Here is a 22,430-nt window from a genome sequence, read left to right on the forward strand (position 1 = left end):
CCAGAACCCTACCTTTAGAAACAGGTGAGCTAATTCAGTTTTAATTTCCATGAATCATACAGCACTATTTTTGCTATTTTGGCCTTTCACTTAAATTGTCCAGCTCTCAAGTGAAATGTAAATCAAAAAAAGATAATACTGGGTCAGAAGACAAGCTCCCCCATTTGATTTTAGCGTTTGGGAACTTCGAAGAGTGGGGTGGGGGGGAAGGTTCTGTTTGTTTTATTTTGTTTAAAAGATGATATTCACAACTATATGATAGAATTTAAAACAATTTAAAAAAATAGTCTTAAAATACACTTAAAAATAAAAATATCTTTTCATTGCTAATTTCTCTATTCTTTTCTTTCAATGAATTTCTTCCCAGGGTTTACTGGCCTGACAACCTGTTTCTCTTAAGATTTAAAAAAGAAAAACCCAAACCCGTTGCAGTTGTGTTGATTCTGACTCTTAGTGACCCCATAGGACAGAGGAGAACTGCCCTATAGGGTTTCCAAGGAGCAGCTGGTGGATTTGAACTGCCAGCCAAAGCTCACCGTAGCTCTTAACCACTGCTCCACGAGGGCTCCATAAGATTACAGCCAAGAAAGCCCTGTGGGGTAGTTCTACTCTGTAATGCATGGTGTTGCCGTGAGTCAGAATTGACTTGATGACAAGGATTTGGTTTGGCTTGGGTTTTTTTTTTTTTTTTAAAGAAGTCCCTGAGTTGTGCAAATGGTTAAAACACTCGGCTACTAATCAAAAGGTTGGAAGTTCAAGATCACCTAGGGGCGCCTCGGAAGAAAAGACCGGTGATCTACTTCCGAAAAACCAGCCATTGCAAACCCTACAGAGCACAGTTCTACTCTGACGCACATGGGGTCACAGTGAGTTGGAAGGGACTCGACAGCAAGCAGCGATGGTATTTCTTTAAAAAGAAAATAAAGACTATTTTTGCTTTCAGATTTATATCCTATCACACCCACTTTATAACTGCATGGAAGTACACAACCACCTCTCTCTCTCTTTTGCAGGTGATGCGAACCAGGAAGGGGAAATCCGTGGTTTAAATTCTTTATGCCTCATCCCCTGAATGCTGGAGGCTGCCTGTAGGCTGTAGGCTGTTAATGCTAATCGTGATAGGGGTTTTTACCTCAAGCAACTCCTACATGTTAGCATTAACAGCGTATGATGCCTGTTACTAGCGCTCACATGGAACAAATGGCTGCGTGGGAGGAAGACCAAGAAGCATGAGTCACTCTGCTGGGTAAACTTAGACTTCGGCTCTATTACTTCTTTGTAATCTGTTAATCATAATCTGGTCACTGGGATGTACCACTTTAAATTCAGTTTTAAGGTTAACGTCATTTAAAAGATCTGTCTGCAGTAGTCTGTATTTACTTTAATCTTCAAGCCCACATGTTTGTTTTTATCTTTACTAGAAAATGTATTTGTGTCATTTTTAGTTCAAAGTTAAGGTTTGTTCATGCACACTCTTAATGACTCAACTGAGAGAAACATAGGCTAAATGAACACATTCTAAAGCAAATGTATACCATATCATTGTAGCTAAAAATTTAGAAAGACCACCCTTTCCCAGGAGCCCTGGTGTGCAGTGGTTAATCGCTCGGCAACTAACCAGAAGATGGGCAGTTCAAATCTGCCAGCCGCTCCTTGGAAACCCTATGAGGCAGTTCTATTCTACCCTATAGGGTCGCTGTGAGTCGGAATTGACTTGATGGCAATGGGTTTTTTGGAGCCCTGGTGGTACATGGTTAAGAACTTGGCTGCTAACCAAAAGATCGGCAGTTCGAATCCACCATCCGCTCCTTGGAAACCCTATGGGGCAGTTCTACTGTGTCCTGTAGGGTCTCCGTGAGTCAGAATCGACTCAACAGAAACAGGTTTTACCATTCTCCAGTTATAGATCGTGGATTGTCTGGCAACATTTTAAAACAGACTTAGAAATTGGTATTTTCCTCTGTGTAACAATTTTCTATTTGGAGATTTTCAGTTTCAAAAGTAATATTTTTATTTCAATCTTAAAGAGGAATTAAAAGGCTTTGGCACTGAATTTGTTTTAAAAAAAAAAAAGATTATTCAACAATAAACATGGTAAATGATGTCTAAAACAGCTGCCTGTCTTTCCCCATAAAATACAAAGATTTAATAAAAGGAGCATATTTGAAAGTACGTTCCAAATCTAGGTTCAAGTTCAATAGCTCAGCCACTTAACAATGGCATGGGGTAAAAGAATTCACTTTTCCTCTCTAGCCTGTTTCTTAGTCCATAGAATGGGGATCCCTTACAGGGTTAGTGTAAGGCTTACATGAGATGGGTAATTACTTTGTAAAATACAAAATGCTACAAAAGATGTAGTAAAATTAATCTGAGAACTAGTCCCCACGGTTTGTTAGAAAAAAAACTAGTGATTCAATTTAATTAAAAATTTTAATATTTGGATTTTTGTACAAGCTTTCTCCATAATTATATCACTTACAAATATCCAGCCAATTGTAATTAAGTTAGCATAACCCCCAAAAAATGTAATATATATTTGTAGCAGCAGTTCTTCTTAGCAGTTATTTTGCCGAACAGTTATTCACCGTAACCAGATACATCTCTGGAGTTGCTTTTAGTTGACTTGAAATAACTTCTTTTTTTGTTTTGGCCTTTTTTCTTTTGCAAAGTACAAATTGTAATTTCAGAAGATATTGCCACAGAAAAGGACAATGGGAAAAAAAGGGAATATTTCTGACTTCTAGGAGAGAGTGTTCTCAGCTAAGGGCACCCCCTGGGCCTTGCTCCCCTTTCTGTTCAAGTTGTCTGTGCTGCCAAGATAAATTTCTCCTCTTACCCTTGAGATGAATGTGTGGCTCCATGGAGCCCCCATGTAGCTAATGTCACCCTCAAGAGTGTTCTTTGGGACTACAGGGAGAATTTACAAGAGGAATCCATGTTTTGAGTCCCAATTCTTCAAAACCCCGTTTGCTGCTTAGAGCTACCAAGTCATAGAACGTTAGGATTGTGGAAAAGACTAATCTAGCGTTCCCTTCCTGCTCTTCAAATGAACAGCTGTGGGCATCAAAATGGTACTTTAAGAAAGCTGTGCTCTGAAATGCCTGATTTGTAGAGCACTACATGGTCTTAGGGGTCCCTGGGTGGCGCAAATGGCTAACATGCTCAGCTGCTAACCGGTTGGTTGGAAGTTTGAGTCCACCCAGAAGCACCTCGGAAGAAAGACCTGGCAGTCTGTTTCTGAAAGATCAGCCATTAAAAACCCTATGGAGCACAGTTCTATCTGACACACATGGGGTTGCCATGAATCAGAGTTGACTCCACAGCAATCGGTTGGTGTTTTTTTGTTGGTTTGTTTTTATATGACCTTAGGCAAATTACCTCTCTTTAAACCTCAGTTTCCTTTTCAGTGAAATGGTAATAGTAGTAAATTTAAAGTAAAGCTTAAATGAGTTAATGCGTGTTAAGCATTAGCACAATGTCTGTTAAGCATTATGTTAAATAAACACCAGCTTTAAAACTTTTAAATCTTGCCAAATTGACAAGAGTAACTCTCAAGCATAGATGAGAAGTTTAGGGGCAGTAAGTCTAAGTTAATGGTGGTGAAACAATATGGGTACAGACGGTGAGAATACAAAGAATGTAACCTATATCATTGAACTGTACAATTTGTGGAATGCGTGTATGTTTTGTTGTGTATTTTTTCACTAAAAATAAAATTTTTCTACTAGCCACAGTTAAAAACGTAAACAGATGAAATTTAAAAAACAAAAAATTTTTAAATCTCAAGTCATCTAAATCAAATGATCTACCCCAGTAGGTCTCTCCAAGCATGCTTTAGCTCCGATCAAGCCACAACTCCATGAAGACAATCTAGAGAACCTAGATACCTCTAGGGTTGCTGGGGTTTTTTCTGCTGCCCGACATTCTGAAGCTTCTAGTTCCTGATCTCCTGGTATTAGATGGATTCCTTCTGACTAACATACCCAGTCATTCCAAAATTTCACAAAGTATGAGTGAGACTAGATGCGTGTGCTTGGGTTGGGGAAATGTTTAAGTATCAAGGAAATGGGTGTGATTTTGTTTTAAATAAATAGCTAGGGGTGGTAGAACTGACTGTGGGCTCTGTGGGGGGCGGAGAAGGTAACAGGAATCCAGTTTTGTACCTAGCTGACTGAATTAAATCAAATACTAAATTATACAGGGCAAGGTTGCTTTAAACAGGAGGAGAATGGCAAGAGGGTTGTCTAGCATCTGACCCACTTCCCCAGAAATTGGCTGAATTAGAGCCCAGACCTCGTCTATTCACTGTCAGCAGTTAGATGAATCCAGTAACTAAAAACATAGAGGAAAAAGAGACTAGAAGAAAGAATAAGAGGGAAAAAAGTGAAGTCAGGGGATTGGAGAAAACAGAATATTAGAAATTTTCTGAATATAGAAGACACCCAGTACCTCAAAGAAAGTGGGGGAACTTGAATAGAGAAAAGGAGCTTGAAGAAAAATAACAGAGTCCATAAATGGGAAACATTTGAAAATAACTAGTGTGGGGGCCCCCATTAAGAAGGACTGGGCAACAGTGGAACCAAGAGCTAACACTGGTACATAAGAGTTCAACTCTCTGCTTTGGCTTCCAAATTCTCCTGTAGTAGTAAGGATAAGGAAATAATTGTTCTTATAAAGGGTTTTTTATTGTTATTTTTCCTGTTACTGTAGTGTTTGAACAAATCAAGGTGTTCCAGAATTAGTACTCACCTGGCTAAGTATACATCTAACTGGATTTTTTCTAGGTAGATTCCTGAAGTGTCATTTCAGTGGTATCTTTTCTATCTTCAGTCATTCTTCCATCCTTCTCTGCAATGCTCAGGGATTTCCCAGTTCACTAGCCCTGAAGTCACTCTATCATAAGTATTTGTGTTGGCATGTGAATGACCGCTTTAGAGGCAGTGATGCCCTTGAGGGCTGAACCACCGTCTCTCCTGGTCATAGCCCACTTCAGTATATACTGACTTGATCACATCATCGTTATTCCAAGTCCAATTCTAAAAACAGAAATGAGCTTAATATACAGTGGGTATTTCACTCTACTATACACATTGGCTCAAAAGGGTGATTTTTGGTAAATAAAAGTTCAATGGTTAAGAGCTACAGCTGCTAACCAAAAGGACAGCAATTCGAATCCACCAGCCACTCCTTGGAAACTGTTTGGGGCAGTTCTGCTCTGTTCTGTAGGGTCGCTATGAGTTGTCATTGACTCGATGGCAACAGGTTTGTTTTTTATGGATTCTAGCAAACAAGTGACTGAGAAGTTCTACATATAACTGATAAGACAGGAAGTGATTCCCACCTAGAAAGCTTGTCAAGGTGCAGGTTCCCAGGCTGCATCCCAAGAAATGATTCTGTCATGGAGCTGAGGAATCTACATTTTCACAAGCTAACCAGGTGGTGCAGGTGGTTCATAAACCAACTCTCAGAAACAGTGGTTTATACACAGGTTACTGTCTATGTGGTAACTAGGAATGGTGCTCAGCAGAAATTCTGCAACATACAAATCTCATGTCTGTTTACACGCTCCATTGTATGTAACGACTCTGCAACGTGGGCTGATAAATGCCCTATGCTATTCTTGACCTCTGTGGGGATAAGAAGCAATTGTATTTCAAGTCTCATCATCTTTCCCTGCCAAAAACACCCTAACCTTCTCAATAATACCCCACTGAAACCAGCTGCCCTGTGTTCTACCACCAGCTGCAACCAGCTGATGACCTTGTATGATCTAGCCCCATGCCATCAGCTGCTGCTTAGAGCAGCAGTAAGGGAAAGTCAGTGAGAAGGGAGTGGGGACAGGGTCCTGCCTTGTAAATCAGTTGATTAATGGAACCATCGAAAAGTGTGGTGCCATCCTATCACAGCCTCCCACCCTCGTGCTGCTGGGGCTTCAAAAGTCATTAGAGCCAGTTTACACTTATGAGAATCCTACCTGCTGAGCTAAGGTCCAGAGTCGCCAAAAAAGACACAAGTTACACATGGGCATCGGATGGAACAATCTTATATACAGAAGAGCAAGGTTAGCTTTAATAGTGGGCCAGCAGGTCACTCTCCGCAGCCGATGCAGGGCTGGTGGTCTGCACACACCCTTCATGTTGCATTTGGGAAACACTGTTCCCTCCCCACTGGGAATAGATACAGTAATGAGGTTGGCCAGGTGCCTTATGACACCGCACACATAAGCAGAACAAAGAGGTATTCATTAAGCTCAAAAACAGAGAAGGAGTCTCCCTGATAAGAAGAAACCAGGACTGAAGGAGGCTCAGTTCCCAGCCTCTGTTATCAGGGAATGTTCCAGGCTCAAGGCTTCTAATTTGGCAGCCCAGATGACAATGGCAAGACCATAGGCAGACCATCATCCCAAAACTACCCTTTCCCAGATGCCGGCAGCTCAGCAGCAGACCCTTAGCCCCTGCCTAACACATAGTACAAGACCTTCAAAAAGGGGTGTACCCGAAAGTGATCACTCTCCTCTGTCTTCCCAAAGTACAGTTTAATAAGTAAAGTGCTTCATTCTATTCCCCCACCTTTGTGATTTGTGTACACATCATCCTCTTCTAGAGTAGCAGCTCCTGTAGGAAAGGAATATTATTTTAAGCTTTTCTGTATTCTACCCAGCTTAGGGCCTTTGTCAGAGTTGCTTAAACTGAATGGGAAAATATATCCAATTCTCCACTGCCTTTGGAAACACAACTTGTTCTGAAGTTGCTGACTGCCTGTACTTGGCATATGTGTGTCCCAATTTCAGGTCGACTTGAATGGATTCATTACTCAGCTCAAGGATCAAGAATATCCAACTTCAAGAACTCTTAGAAATAACATCACAGTAGCAGCCTCCCCGAAACTAAATATTTTCCCTTTCCTTCAATAGCCCCGGTGGTACAATGGTTAAGCACTACGGCAAGCTACAGCTGCTAACCAAAAGGCCAGCAGTTCGAATCCACCAGCCACTCCTTGGAAACCCTATGGGGCAGTTCTACTCTGCCCTGTAGGGTTGCTATAAGTTGGAATTGACTCCATGGCAATGGGTTTGTTTTTCGTGTCTTTTTTTTTCCTTCAATATATTTAACCATGTATGGAATCTAAAATCTGCTTAATATATAAACTTATCTTAACACTTATGTTACCTTTATTTAACAAAACTTAAAAGATACATTCTTCTGATCTATAGGACCACCTCTAAGAATTTATATTACGGATCTCCTTGTACATGTGTGGACTCATGTATGTACAAGGTCATTCATTGAAGTGTTATTTATAATAGCAAAAATTAGAAATTAACCATCAATAGGGGACTGATGCACTACATTATGGCACACACATAAATGGAATACTATGTACTGAAAAAATAGAAACAATGTGTAACTTCTAAAACAAAGTGGGAAGGAAGGGCGAAAAAATTGGATCAATCCAATATATGGCAGGAAAGGAAAAAAAACGGAAGGAGAAAAACCAAGTAAGATGGTAAAAGTACATCAGTAATCACAGTAAAATATAAATGAATTAAAATGTATCTCTTAATTAAAAGATAGTGATTCCACAACTGGATTAAAAAAAAAAAGCTAGCTTTATACTCTTTTCAAAAGACAAAACGTAATGACATTAAGGGGTTGAAAGGGGATAGAAAAACGTACTAGGCAAATACTAACAAAAATCTAGTGTAACAGTATTAATATAACTAAAGAAAAAACTGATTATGGAAACCAGATTGAGGAGGGTATAACATTATTAAGAATAGAAAGGGTTATCACTTAATGATAAAAAGAAACAATTTACCAGTAAGTTATAAAAGAAAATCTAAAACTGTACAGTGCTAGCAAAAGAGCCTCAAAATATAATAATTAAACATTGATTTAATTATCTGGAGGAATGTCAAATCCAGAATCATTGTAGAAGAATGAGTTTAAGAAAAAGCTTTCTTTATTGTCCCTTTTAAGAGAAAACATAAAGACATAATGATGTTTACAAGGAATGGAAAAATATTTATTTACCTCTGACCTAAAGAAATGATGTAGAAATAACAGCACCAGACAAAACAGATTTTAAGATACTTGCTTGGAAGTTGAGAAGCTGAGCCTGCAATAACCGTGACGATTTTGAGTTAAGGAAGGACTCATATCATACCAGAAATCAAAATGTATTATAAAGCTGTCAGAATTAAAGCCCAGGTAAGTGGTGTTAAAAAAAAAAAAAAAAATTTTTTTTTAAAGTGGTGGTGTAGGGGGAGACAAATGGACCAATGAAGCAGACCCAGGCATTTAAAGCAGGGCTTCTATCTAGTTCACTATTCTATCTAGTGATTTACGCTCCCCACCCCTCCCCTCCTTTGTAACACTCAAAGATTGTTTTTTTCTGTGTGTAAACCCGTTCTTGGGTTTTTATAATGATGGTCTCAAACAATGTTCGTCCCTTTGCCACTGACTTATTTCACTCAGCATAATGCCCTGCAGATGTCATCCATGTTGTAGATGTTTCTCAGATTCACCATTGTGATTTACCATTGCGTGTATGTACCATAATTTATCCGTTCATCTGGTTCGTTCCACTTAAACCCTCTGCTGAGCAATTTGCATTTCTAACAAGTTCCCAGGGGATGCTAATGATTCTACCCTAAAAAAAAACCCTAGATATCTTAAAAAAAAAAATGCCTTCACGTGGATTCTGACTCATAGCAACCCTATAGGACAGAGTAGAACTGCCCCATAGAGCTTTCAAGGAGTAGCTGGTGGATTCGAACTGCCAACGTTTTGGTTAAGCAGCCGAGCTCTTAACTACTATGCCACCAGGGCTCCCCCCAGATATAGGATCAAAATCTACATGTAGGAATCACCTGATGATCTTGTTAAACTGTAGATTTTTTAATTGTAAAAGGTAAAAATTTACAGCACATCTTCATTCAAAAATTTATACACAAATTGTTTTGTGACATTAGTTGCAATCACCTAAATGTGTCAGCACTCTCCCCCTTTCCTTTTCCATTCTGGGTTCCCCATGTCCATTCATCCAGTTTTCCTGTCCCTTCCTGCCTTCTCGTCTTTGCTTTCAGACAGGTGTTGCCCATTTGGTCTCATATACTTGATTGATCTAAGAAGCACACTCCTCATGTGTGTTCCTGTTTTATAGACCATCTAATCTTTGGCTGAAAGGTCAACTTCAGGAGTGGCTTCAGTTCTGAGTTAGCAGCCGAGCTCTTTAACTACTGGGGGGGCCACAGTATTGGGGGTTCCCCCAGTCTCTTTCAGGCCGGTAAGTCTAGTCTTTTTTGTGAATTTAAATTTTCTACGTTTTTCTTCTGCTCCACACAAGACCCTCTATTGTGATCCCTGTCAGAGTGGTCAGTGATGGTAGCTGGGCACCATCTAGTTCTGGGCTCAGCCTGGTGGAGGCTGTGGTTGACGTGGCCCATTGGTCCTTTGGGCTAATATTTTCCTCATGTCTTTGGTTTTCTTCATTCTCCTTTACTCCAAACGTGATAGGACCAATAGACGTATCTTAGATGGCTGCTCACAAGCTTTTAAGACTCCAGACGCTACTCACCAACTGTTATGCCAACTGACCTAGATGTCCCCTAAGACCATGGTCCCAGCCCTCGGCCCCAGTAACTCGGTCCCTCAAGGTGTTTGGATGTGTCTAGAAAGCTTTTATGGCTTTGCCTTGGTCAAGATGTGCTGCCTTCCCCTATATTGTGTGTTGTCTTTCCCTTCAGCAAAGTTACCACTTGTCTATTATCTAGTTAGTGATTTCCCCTCTCCACTCCTCCCCACCCTCTTAACCATTAAAGATTTTTTTTTCTGTGCATCAATCTTTTCTTGGGTTTTTTTAACGGTGGTCTCATACAGTATTTGTTCTTTTGTGATTTAACTTATTTCACTCAGCATACTGCCCTCCAGATTTATCCACGTTGTGAGATGTGTCATGGATTCTTCATTGTTCTTTATCGTTGCATAGTGTTCCATTGTGTGTATGTACCATAATTTGTTATCCATTCATCTGTTGATGGGCACATAGGCTTTCATTTTTTTGCTATTCTGAATAATGCTGTAGTAAATATGGGAGCGCATATGTCTACTCATGGGATGGCTTTTATTTCTTGCTAGGATATATTCCTAGGAGTGGGATTACTGGGTCACATGGTATTTCTATTTCTAGCTTTTTAAGGAGGGACCATATCATTTTCCATATTGGCTGTACCATTTTACATTCACACTAGCAGTGCACAAGTGTTCCAATCTCCTCGAAACCTCTCCAATATTTGTTATTTTGTTTTTTTTTTTTTTTATTTGTGCCAGTAATGTCAGGGTGATATGGTATCTCATAGCTTTGATTTGCATTTCTTTAATGGCTAATGATTGTGTGAGCATTTCCCCATGTGTCTTTTAGCTGCCTCAATGTCTTCTTTGGTGAAGTGTCCATATCCTTTGCCCATTTTTCAATTGGATTATTTTTTGTTATTGAGGTATTGAAGTATTCTATAGATTTTAGAGATTAGACTCATGTCAGATGTCGTAGCCAAAAATTTGGTTCTTTTTATTCTTTTGGTGAAGCCTTTTGACAAGCCTAAGTGTCAAATTTTTAGGAGCTCCCAGTTTTCTAGTTTACCTTCTGATGTTTGTACACTGTTAGTTATGGTTTATGTTCTATTCATGCCATGTATAAGGGCCCCTAACATTGTCCCTATTTTTTCTTCCATGATCTTTACCGTTTTCAGGTTTATATTTAGGTCTCTGAAGAAAACTGTTTTCTAATCTAGTATTCTGTATCTAAAAAAACAATCAGCCAAAAATAAGTGCAAAACAGAGCTCACCTCTTGAACTCTTAGGAGGAACGTGAAGACAGACTCTAATAAAATGAGAAAGTTAATTAAGAAACAGGAAGTTATGGACTCTAGGAAAAAGTAGATCCAACCCAGGAAACAAAGTCTTCAAATGAAACTTGTGCAGCAGGCCCAGAACATAAAATGCTCAGATTGGAATGGGAAGAAGATTTTTGGCAAAAGATTAGAGAAAAAAGAAAAAAAAAACACCAGATGATGAAGGCTTGCCCAGGTGTGGAGAAATGGGCATTCACAGACACTGTTGCTGGGAATGTCATTTGGCAAAGCCTGTGGGAGGCCAGGCTGATAGTGTCTGTCAGTAATTCCACTAGCAGAAACCTCTTCCTACAAAATTCCTTATATCTGAGGCAGCATACAGAAGAGCAGGAACTCCAGAGTGAGAATGCCTGGGTTCAAACTCCAGTTTTGCCATTTGTGAGCTCTATGATCTCTGTTCCTCATTTGCAAAAGGTTGTTGTAAAGATTTAATGAGAGGTTTCCCTATGGAAGGCTCAGGAAACTTGGTGCAGTGGTTAAGTGTCCAGCTGCTAGCCAAAAGGTTGGCAGTTCAAACCCACCAGCCACTGTGGGAGAAAGATGTGGCAGTCTGCTTCTGTAAAGATTTACAGCCTCAGAAACCTTATGGGGCAGTTCTACTCTGTCCTACAGGGTCACTATGGGCCGGAATTCACTCGATGGCAGGGGGCTTGGTTTTTTGGGTTGCGGAGGGATTAGCACAATGCCCAGTATAGAATACTCAGGCTTTTGGAAGACTATATTTGCATATGTACATATATGTTTATACGTGTAGAAAAGAAGGACTGAAAAAAAAAGTATTTGGATAGCGGGAGAAGAGGGGTTTGTTTTTGTGTGAAATTTTTATTATAAGCAATGGAAGTTGTTTTATCCTTTAGAGAAAGCGAAAAAGTAAAGAGCATTAGAGATCTTGATAAGCACACCCAAACATTACATTTAAAAAAAAAAAAACTTTTATTTTAACTGATTATACATATTTAAATCTTAGGAGGTTTCTAGGTGGCTGCACTTTCCTCTGTGGGTTTGGTTTGATCTTCAGTTACCTGTAAAAACGTAACAGCTTTACTTTAGAATAAACACTTTCAGTTTCACCCTCATCCACCATTTTAAACATTCCACAGTTCTTGTCTCTCTCCTTCAATAGTAACTACTACAGAAAGTTACATAGGAAAGAAAGCTTACAGGGCCACATTACCAATATAAATTATAAACACAATGATTCCTTCCAAAATATAATCTGAGGCATATTATATCTAGTCTTCTCAAGTGGGTCATTTCATATTTCACCTATAAAACAAAATCATTAGTTTAAAAAGAAAAAAAAAAAAAAACCCAGAAGTGCTGCAACAAGCTATTTTAAATCGACCTGTTTCGCTGGGAGGTATAATTCTATTTTGAGTATAGCGTATTACAGGCTTAGTCCAAATACCACATGTCTGTATTTCTACTGTATGTCACTCAGATGCTTCAAACAAACGGTGCTAAAACTGAATTTCTCACTGCCCCAAAACCTGCCCCACCCCTGCATTCTCTCAGAGGAGGGCTCTCCCAGCCCCCAGCCTGGCATTCGAGAATCCATCTCCTTTCACCTGCATAAGATCAACAGTTAGTTCTACCTAAGAAACTCTCAGCCATCCTCACTGCCATGGCTGAACTTTAGGACCGTATTATTTTCTACGCCCTGAAAGTAATCCTGGCTTAATTTACAGCTCTCTTTCACACACCAGAATGAACTTCTGAACAGAAATAGCTGATCGTGTCACTTTCCTGTTCAAATTTCTTCTGTTACCTCCTGTCATCTTTAGGGGAGGAAAAATGCAAATTCCACAGCATAGAAGATAAGCTCTTCATATTCTATCTCCAACTCACGTCTCTGGACTCCCTGCCACCCTCCATGTGACCGGTGCATTCACATTCTCCATACATTCCCCATCTTCTCCATTCCTCCACACACCTCATCCAATAGCTTCCTCTGATGTAATAACCCCCAGCAAGTTATCTGCCTGGCCTATTTTTATTCATCCTTTAAAACCAACTTAAAAGACACCAACACCTGCAGGCTTCCTTAACCTAACCTCCAGCTTGGTTTAGGTTTTAGGTCTTCTCTTGTTATTCCAGAACCTCACATGTACATCTGAACCGCCTGCTTGTAAGGCTAGTGATCCCATCAAAGTAACTTCCTTCAGGGCAGCAAGTGCATTTTGTTCATTTCTGTACCCTCAGAACACAACAGTACCTGACACATAATAAACACTCAATAACCCTGTGTTAACTGAATCAATGGACCATGCATTTAGCCTACTCCCTTTGGATAAGTGAAATGGACAGTGGAAGAAGACAACTCAACCAGGATAAATGTTTAAAAAATGGCTGTTTACTGTCTCCACTCTTTTTCCTTAAAGTATTCAATTATTGATTGCTTCTCGTGTTTCCCAACCACTTCTTAGGTGTTCATATTTTCCCTTGTTTCTTAATCTGAAATGATCATTGTGAAATCACAAAAGGACAAATATTGTGTGATCTCACTTTTATAAAAAGTCAAGAATAGGTGTACACACAGAAGGCAACTGTTCTTTGATGGTTAGCAGGGATGAGAGGGAGAGGGAGCGGGAAGGGGAATCGCTTTCTAGATACTATCTAGATACTACCTTCTAGACACTTGTTATTTTTGGTGATGGGAAAGGCAGTACCCAATATGGCCCAGACAAAGGCAAATGAAGACCCTAAGAAATACGTAAGAATAAGGGACAATTTTGGTGAATGCTATAACATATAAAATTTTGCAACAACAATAAAAATAACCAGAAAATATGAGTGGGGTTATACAGATATGTAAACCCAGTGCTGTCAAGTCGATTCCGACTCATAGCGACCCTACAGGATAGAGTAGAACGGCCCTATAGAGTTTCCAAGGACCACCGGGCGGATTTGAACTGCCGACCCTTTGGTTAGCAGCCATAGCACTTAACCACTACGCCACCAGGGTTTCCATACAGATATATATGTATGCATATATGTGTATAGGAAGACAAATGTGAGTACACGTGTGTGCATGTATATGTGTATCTGTAGGCATATGTATATATATGTCTGAGTGTGCCACATATATATTCATATATATAATAAAGCACATAGGGGGCACAGTTACGAAACCTCGAGGACATAACCAAACACCTCGCAGGTAGGTTTACTAGGTTAAAAGCCTTAGGACCATAGTCTCATGGGACAACTCAGTCAACTGGCAATAATGCAGCTCATAAGGATAATGTTCACCTCCTAGTTTGGTGAAGAGTGGAGTCTGGTATCTTAAAAGCTTGTCAGTGACCATCTAAGATACAATTATCGGTCTCTACCTGACTGGAACAAATGACAATGAAGGAAACAAAGACTCAAAGAAGAAATTAGCCCACAGGACAAACAGCCCACACGAACCACAACCTCTTCTAGCCTGAGACCAGAAAAACTAGATGGTACTCGGCTACCACTACCACCTGTTCTGACTAGGGACACAATAGAAGGTCCCAGATAGAATAAGAGAAAAATGTAGAATGAAATTCAAATTCCTAAGAAATGCCAGAATTACTGGATTGACAGAGACTAAAGGAAGCCCCAAAACTACTGCCCTAAAATACCCTTTGAAATTGGAATTGAAGCCACTCCTGGAGATCACCTGTCAGCCAAATAATACATTAACTTATAAAATAAACAGTATCACCTTTGAGTAATGTGCTCCCTGAAACAATCAACTACATAAGATTTGGGTCAACATTTACCCAGAAACAAAGATGAGGTGGCAAGGAGGGGCAGGGGAGCTTGATCAATAGAAACAGAATGGGAATGATGAGAATGTTGACAGGTTGTGAAAATTGTAACCAATGTCACAGAACAATCTGTATAAAAATTGTTAAATGGGAAACTAATATGCTCTGTAAGCTTTCACCTAAAACACAATATTATAAATAAATGATCATTGTGACCAACCAAAGAGACAAAGTTATTCCATCCTTTTCAATATGCCCTCTTCTCATAAGATAGGAGAGATTACATAACCTTCACACAGGGACATCAGGCTGTGCTTAATCAATAACTTCTCTCTGTGAGTTCCCTAATAAAGCCCAGTTTTATAATGATATCATTAGGAAGGTAACCACCATCACATGCCAAATGTGTTCAAAATCTGGGGTCAAACAAATATAACAAACCCTGAATAAATCAGCAGACTGAACATAAATGTACCAGCAAAGAAAGCAATATGAGAAGGTATACAATCAAGCAATAAATTGTATAAATGGATAGTATTTGTTAAGAGATTACTCTGAGAATGATTCCTGGAGAAGATGGAACTGGGACAAGGTATTGCAGAATGAGTAGGATGTAGATCCACAGACATAATGAAGGAGCATGGGAAGGGGAGTCCAGGCAGAACAGCCATCAGGAAGAAGTAGGCTAACCTGAAAATCATTCTGATGTGTGCTGATTAGTGTACTTTGAAACTAGACTAGAACATCTGCAGAGTACTGGGAAATTAGGGTAACTATGAAGGGCTCATGAGGTCAGATTGCACTGTATAGCTATCAGGTAACGTACCTAAAACACAAACAGTCAGCACGTGAAACGGTGAATAGGGATAGTTGTGGTTCATGAATATAATCCCTCCTTCTTATGAGAATCTAAATACTAATGACACAACATAAATATAGAAACATAAGCATTCGAAAATCTTTTTTAGGTATTTGTATATTTAACTTGTCAACAGTCAAGTCAGCTGTAAAGTATACTGGACAAATCTTAATCCTTTAAGAGTTCATTAGATTAATAAAAAAAATTATTTAAAAAAATCCTAAGTCCTCATTAACACCATGACAACCATTAAGAACTTTAACTACTATATGGAAATATCTTCCTTCCCTTGAAGTTCTACAGTTTATCATTTCCATGGCATTAACAAATAAAATCAAAAAAGAATTTCCAAACTACAAATTTTCCTTCTACCAAAATACTACTAGGGTAAACAATCACAGCATTGATTTGGCTACTGAGACAATTTCTTTCTTTCTCTCTCTTTTTTTTTTTTTTTGGTTGTTGTTGCTTGACTTCAATAAAAATGTCTTCATAGAAGATTACTCATTAGTTGTCAAAAACACTTACCAATTTCCGAGATCTTTCCAATAGCTTATTCCATATTGTAAAATGTGCCTTAAAAAGAACAGATTTACTATGAATTAAACAAAGCAATACAGTTAAAATAAAAAGGACTGAGTCTTCACATAGCATTTAAACAAAACTAGTAAATAAAGAGCTAGGCAGTACTTACATGGCTAAGTGGTTACAAAAGTGGATCCGAGTAAGAAAAAAGGCACACTATACATACACAGTTTGTTTATCCATTCATCTGTTGACGGGCATCTAGGTTGTTTCCATCTTAAGAAAAAGGCACTATATAAAATAGCTGCTTTGTTTGACTTAAGAACTGAATATGCCATTCTTCCTCTTTTGTTCCTTTTAATCATTTCCGTCACAGAAAGCATTCCATCTAACGGGAAGCAAAAAGAAACCTGCCCCACTTTCCCACTGACTGTAGGTCTTTCCTTGAACAGCCAATTTCAAAATGCTAGAGGTCATTCTTCAAATTATGAGCAATCACAAGGAGAAAGTCATTAACAACTGTGACATCTCCCCACTGACATGGCAGACCCAGAAGATCTTGCAAATTACACTACAGAAAAAGTAAAGCCTAGCGAAGACAGTAGTAAAGCCACAGAACCAATTTTATTAATCCTTAATCTTATGGAGCAGAGGATTATCGGAATCCATTAATGACAGCTCTGCAAAGAGCATAATGACCACAGCGATTCTGTTTACGCCAGCTGAAGGTGACAGCAAGGCATATGGGTGGGCCAGTGACTATTTAGACACCAAATGAGCTGGTAATATCTATAATAAATGGTAAGATGTCTAAGTATCTATACACAAACCCTCCAGAGAAGGAGCAGTATGGTATGTTTAAAGGGAAAATCATCCTTGACTTAGGCACAATAAACAGATGCTACAGAAACTCTGAGGTGGGAATCAGTTTGCCATGTTCAAGGAAGAAAAAGTGTGGCCAGACCACAGTGGGTGAAGAAGAGAGAGGTATGAGGTGAAGTCAGAAAAGTAGGCAGGGACAGATAAGTATGGCTTTGCAGGATAGGGTAAAGGCTTAGGATTTTATACATGGGATGCTGTTACGAAGTTTGGAGCAGGGGAATTATGTGATTCGATTTGTGTATTAATAAGGTCATTCTGGCTACTAAGTAGAGAATGCGCTGTGGAGAGCAAGAATGAAATAAGGAGAGGGAGGGAAGAGAAAGGGGGACTTGGATAGGAGAAGTAGTAATAGTTGAGACAGTAGGCAGTGGATGGATTCAGACTATGTTTTAGGGTTAAGAGCTGAAAGGACTGGCTGATGGGTGGGATGAGGGTATGGCCATGAGGGGAAGAGAGAATCAAGGATTCCCTCAAACAGCTAGACAGGTGATGGTGCCATCTACTGAAACGGAGAAGGCTAGGAAAGGACGTGAATACGTGGAGAAAAAGCAAGAATTCTGCATTGGCCACGTTAAGCAGGAGATAACTATAAGCCAAACAAATGGAGCTGTCAAGCAGACAGTAGGATAAAGGAGTCTACAAGTTCCCAAGAGAAGTTTAGAGTATAGATGATCGGTGGAACCATGGTGATATGAAATGACATAAGAATATTTACGGAATCTTTGTGATATGTCAACCCTTTGACACTGAATAGAGGAGAAAGAGCCAGCCAAGAGACTGAGGAGTGCCCTGCCACTTAGGTTGAAGGAAATCTAGGGACAAAGGTGTCATGGAAGCATCTAAAAGAATGTGTTTCAAGGACGAAGGAATGGCTAATTAGTAGTAGGAAGTCAAAGAAAAGCAGAGAAAATGGCTGTTGCATTTGATAATACAGAGGTCACTGGAGACCTTGACAAGATAGTTCCAGAGCAATGGCATGAGTAGAAGACTGACTGGAGTGGATCGAAGACAGAATGAAAAGTGAAGTAGAGATAACAACTACAGATACAGATACCTACAGGTAGAAAGCAGGAAAATGGGGCAGGCCCTACAAAGGAGATATAAGGTCAAGGACAAGGTTTTTTAGATGAGATATTTAAAATGCTAATGGAATAATTTCAAAGAGGAAAACAGTACAGAAAAAAATTAAAGGGAGCGTAACTATAGAAGTGGCGTCCCAGAGAAGGTAAGAGGGCATGAAATCTGGGACACCGATACCAGTATAAGGGTTGGACTTTTATAAAGGCAGAGACAGGTCATCAACTATCCTACAAAAGAAGGTAGAGAGCATAGATGCATATGCAGGCAGGTGGGGAACACCTGGTGGTGGGAAGATGGAATTCCTGTTTAATGACTTCTATTTTTCCAATGAAGTCTAAGACAAGATTATCAACTGAGAGTGAAGTGGGGAACAAGGTTTAGAGGAGTCACCGGAAAAGGGGTTGCTATGTCAGGAGTGGAAATCGAACCAATGACTCCAGGGGAGACAGTGACCTGAATGCAGCACCTTAGACTGCTCAGCCATTCTGATGGGAGAGAGGAGGGAGCCCTAGTGACCCAAGGGTTAAGCACTCAGCTGCAAATTGAAAGGTCAGCAGTTTAAATCCACCAGCCACTCTGTGAGAGAAAAGACCTGGCAATCTGCTCCCATAAAGATGACAGCCTAGGAAACCCTATGGGGAAGTTCAGCTCTGTCTTATAGGGTTACTATGAGTAAGAATCATCACAAGGACATACAACGACAACAAAAGGAAGAAAGGAGAAGATATGACACAGTCTTTTTGAGGGTGGAAAAGCAAACACACTTGTAAAGCATAGGAGGATTTCAACCCTCACCAGGCTGGAACAGGGCACCCTGTTCCTCCTGCTGGGGTAATGTCAGAGAAGGCCAAGAAGGGAGACAGGACATTCATCCCTGCCAAATGGTAACAAGTCTGTCCTTCCCACCAATCCCCACAGTGTGAGTAAAGATCACGTGGGGTGACTGCACTAGACTCCTCCTCCTCCACCTAGAAGAAAAGCGCTGCTGTGTTGGTGTCAGCGGAGACCTTGTGAAGAGTAAGGACTTTCACTCCCACCCAACAAAACTAGGCCATCCCCTCCCTCATGGTGTCAGTGGAGGCCTGGTGGGGAGCCAGAACTCCTACTAACCACCCTCCCTCTTTCGGGTGTCAACAAGGGCCAAGTGGGGAGCCTAGACTCCTACCCACATCTGACAGTAATGAGGTGCCCCCTACCACCAACTGCTCCTGCTGGAATAGGAAGTCAGCTGAAATAGAAGGTTTAAAGAAGATTCAGAGTCTTATAATACACAAAATATCTAAAGAACAATAAAAAATTACTTAATGTAAAAAGAATCAGGAAAATCTCAACTTGGAATGAAAAAAGACAATCAGTAGATGCCAACACAGAGATTACAGAGATGTTAAAATTATCTGTCAGATTTTAAAGCAGCCATTATAAAAATCCTTCAGTGAGTAGCTGTGAACATGCTTTACATAATGAAAAACTAGAAAGCTTCAGCAAAGAAATGTAAGACTCCACAAAGAAATAGCTGATAAAAAGAAGCAGCAAATGGAAATTCTGGGATTGAAAAACACAGTAACCAAAATTTATAATTCAATGGGTAGTCTCAACATCAGAATAGGGGGGAAAGAGGAAAGAATTAGTAAACTTGAAGACAGAACAATAGAAATTACACAATCTGAACAACAGAGAGAAAACAGACTGAAAAATAAATGAACAGGGCCTCAGAAACCTATGAGAGTAAAACAAAAAAATCATCAGAGCCTAGAAAAAGAGGCAAAGAGAGCAGGGCTGAAAAACTACTCAAAGAAATAATAACAGAAAACTTCTGAAGCTGACCAAAGACAAAAACCTACAAAGCCAAGAGGCGACCCCCAAACAGGATAAATTTAAAGAAATCCACACCAAAAACACTCAAAATTAAAGTCAAAATTCCGAAAACCAAAGACAAAAGAAAAAATCTTGAAAGCAGCAAGAAAGAATTGACACCTTACCTACAAAAGAAAAACAATTCAAATGACAACTGACAGGCAGAGGGAAGTAGCACATTCTTCAAGCGATGAATGAACTGTCCAACCAGAAAATATCCAAATAGCAAAAATATCCCTCAGGAACAAAGAGGAAATCAAGACATTCTCAGATGAAGAAAAACTAAGAGAATATGACCCCAGCAGACCTACCACAGAAGAACTGCTAACGTTCCCTAAACAGAAAAGAAATGAAACAAGAAGGACTCTTAGAACGTCAAAAAGGAAAAACAAAATGTTTTGTTACCTACACATTTACCACAATTAAAAAAAAAAAGGAACAAAAACTGTAAAAATAGGGATAAATCATTTCCTTCTCATCTTGAGTTTTAGAAATTATGTTTGACAGCTGAAGTAAAGATTATAACACTGTCTAATGTAGTTCTAAATGTATGGAGGGGAAATATTTAAGACAATTTTATTAAAAACAAGAGAGTGTACAGGGACATAAAGTGACACAAGGTTTCTACACTTCATTTAAACTGGTAAAGCGTTGACATCAGTAGACTGTGATAAGTTATGTGTATATACCTGGAGCAATCACACACACAAAAAAAATGAATACAAAGAGATACACCCAAAAACACTATAAATAAATCAAAATGGAATTCTAAAAAATGTTCAAGTAACCTACAGGAAGGCAGGAAAAAGAAAACAAACAAAAAGAGAGAGAAAACAAACAGAAAGCAAAAAAATAAAATGGCAGTCTTAAATTCTAACATCAACAATTACATTAAATGTAAATGGTCTAAGTACATCAATTAAAAGAGATTGGCAAAGTCAGTTAAAAAGCATGACACAATTACATGACATTTAAAAGAAATTCACTTCAAATATGATATAGGTAGGTTGAAAATAAAACGATGGAAAAAGATAAATCAAGCAAATATTAACAAAAGAAAACGGCAGTTTTTTTATCAGATAAAGTATACTTCAAAGCAACGAAAATCACTAGAAACAGTGTCATAATGACAAAAGGGTCAATCCACCAAGAAAACATAGCAATCCTAAATGTATATGCAACAAGCAACAGAGTTATAAAATTTGTAAAGCAAAAACTAAGAAGAGAAATAGATAAATCCACAATTGTACTTGGAGACTTCACACCCTCTCTCAATAACTGGTGAAACAATTAGAAAGCCTAGAAAGGGCACAGAACTCAACAGCACCACCAACCAACATAATGAAATTGACATTAGTAGAATATTCGACCCAAGAACAGAAGAATACACACTCTTTTCAAGCACCCAGAGAATATAAACAAGATAGATCATATTCCAAATCATAAAATAAACCTTAACAAATTTAAAAGAACTGAATTCATACAATGTGAGCCCTGTTGGTACACTGGTGCTAGGCTGTTAACCAAAAGGTAGTTAGTTCGAACCAACCAGCTGCTCTGCAGGAGAAAGATGTGGCAGTCTGCTTCTGTTAAGATTTATAGCCTTGGAAACACCATGGGGCAAGTTATACTCTGTCCTACAGGGTCACTATGTGTCAGAATCGACTCAATGGCAGTGGTTTTGGTTGTTTTGTTTTGTTTTTTTTAAATATCTCTGACCACAAAAGAATCAAACTAGAATAACAGAAAGAGAAAAGGAAAATCTTCAAACATTTGGAAAGTAAATAACACACTTCTTAATAATCTATGGAGCAAAGGCAGTCTCAAAAGAAAAAAATAGATCAAATTGAACAAAAATGAAAACGTGACATCGAAATTTGTGGAACAGCTAAAGCAGCATCGAAAGGGAGATTTACAACACTAAATCAGAAATAAGGGAAGTCTCAAATCAATAAGCTCCCAACTCAGGGACCTAAAAAAGAGCAAACTAAACCTACAGCGAGCAGAAGAAGGGAAATAATGATGATAAAACCAATAAAACTGAAACAAAAAAAAAAAAGGGAGAGAATCAATAAAGCCAAAAGCTGGTTCTTTGAAAGTATTAATAAAATTGACAAACCTCTAGGCAAGACTGAAAAAAAAAAACAGAAAAGACCATAACCTCGTACCTTACAAAAAAAATTGACTCAAAGTGGATCACAGACTTAAATGTAAAATGTAAAACTTTTAGAAAAAAAAAGAGAAAAATCTTTGGGATCTAGGGACAGACAAAGAATTCTTAGATTTGACACCAAAAACAGGATCCATAAAAGGAAATATAAACTGGATCCATAAATATAACCTGGATTTCATCAAAATTAAAACTTCTGCTCTAAAGAAGACTCTGTTAAGAAGATGAAAAGACAAGCTACAGACTAGGATAAAATTTTTGCAAACCACTCATCTCACAAAGAATTATTAGCTGGACCATATAAATGACTCTCAAAACTCAATGGTGATGATCTCTAAAATCTATGATACTGCAAAAATTCAACTGCAAAAAGACAACCCAATTAAAAAATGGGCAAAAGATATGAAT

At 38.9% G+C, this 22,430-nt stretch overlaps 1 protein-coding gene and 1 long non-coding RNA gene across 5 annotated transcripts in view; one reads left to right on the forward strand and one right to left on the reverse strand.

Moving 5' to 3' along the window:
- Nucleotides 1–22,004, forward strand: part of LOC111750721 (uncharacterized) — a 34,929-nt gene extending 12,925 nt beyond the window's left edge. Inside the window, exon 3 of the long non-coding RNA XR_002785807.2 lies at nucleotides 1,014–22,004. This is a non-coding gene — a long non-coding RNA (uncharacterized LOC111750721). The remainder of the gene's footprint in view (nucleotides 1–1,013) is intronic.
- Nucleotides 2,064–22,430, reverse strand: part of MRPL39 (mitochondrial ribosomal protein L39) — a 40,537-nt gene continuing 20,170 nt past the window's right edge. For 2 of the 4 annotated variants that reach the window (XM_010590348.3, XM_023548492.2), the window contains exons 9-10: nucleotides 16,040–16,087; nucleotides 10,283–11,934 (exon numbers count right to left, since the gene is read on the reverse strand). In XM_010590348.3, the coding sequence (XP_010588650.2) occupies nucleotides 11,887–11,934; nucleotides 16,040–16,087 (96 nt within the window). In that variant the 3' untranslated portion in view covers nucleotides 10,283–11,886. Of the gene's footprint in view, nucleotides 6,615–10,282; nucleotides 11,935–15,478; nucleotides 15,569–16,039; nucleotides 16,088–22,430 lie in introns of those variants that run through there. The other 2 variants (XR_010318717.1, XM_023548491.2) reach the window with 2 other exon arrangements.

Source organism: Loxodonta africana, chromosome 20, assembly GCF_030014295.1.
Source record: "Loxodonta africana isolate mLoxAfr1 chromosome 20, mLoxAfr1.hap2, whole genome shotgun sequence".
NCBI classification, from domain to species: domain Eukaryota; kingdom Metazoa; phylum Chordata; class Mammalia; order Proboscidea; family Elephantidae; genus Loxodonta; species Loxodonta africana.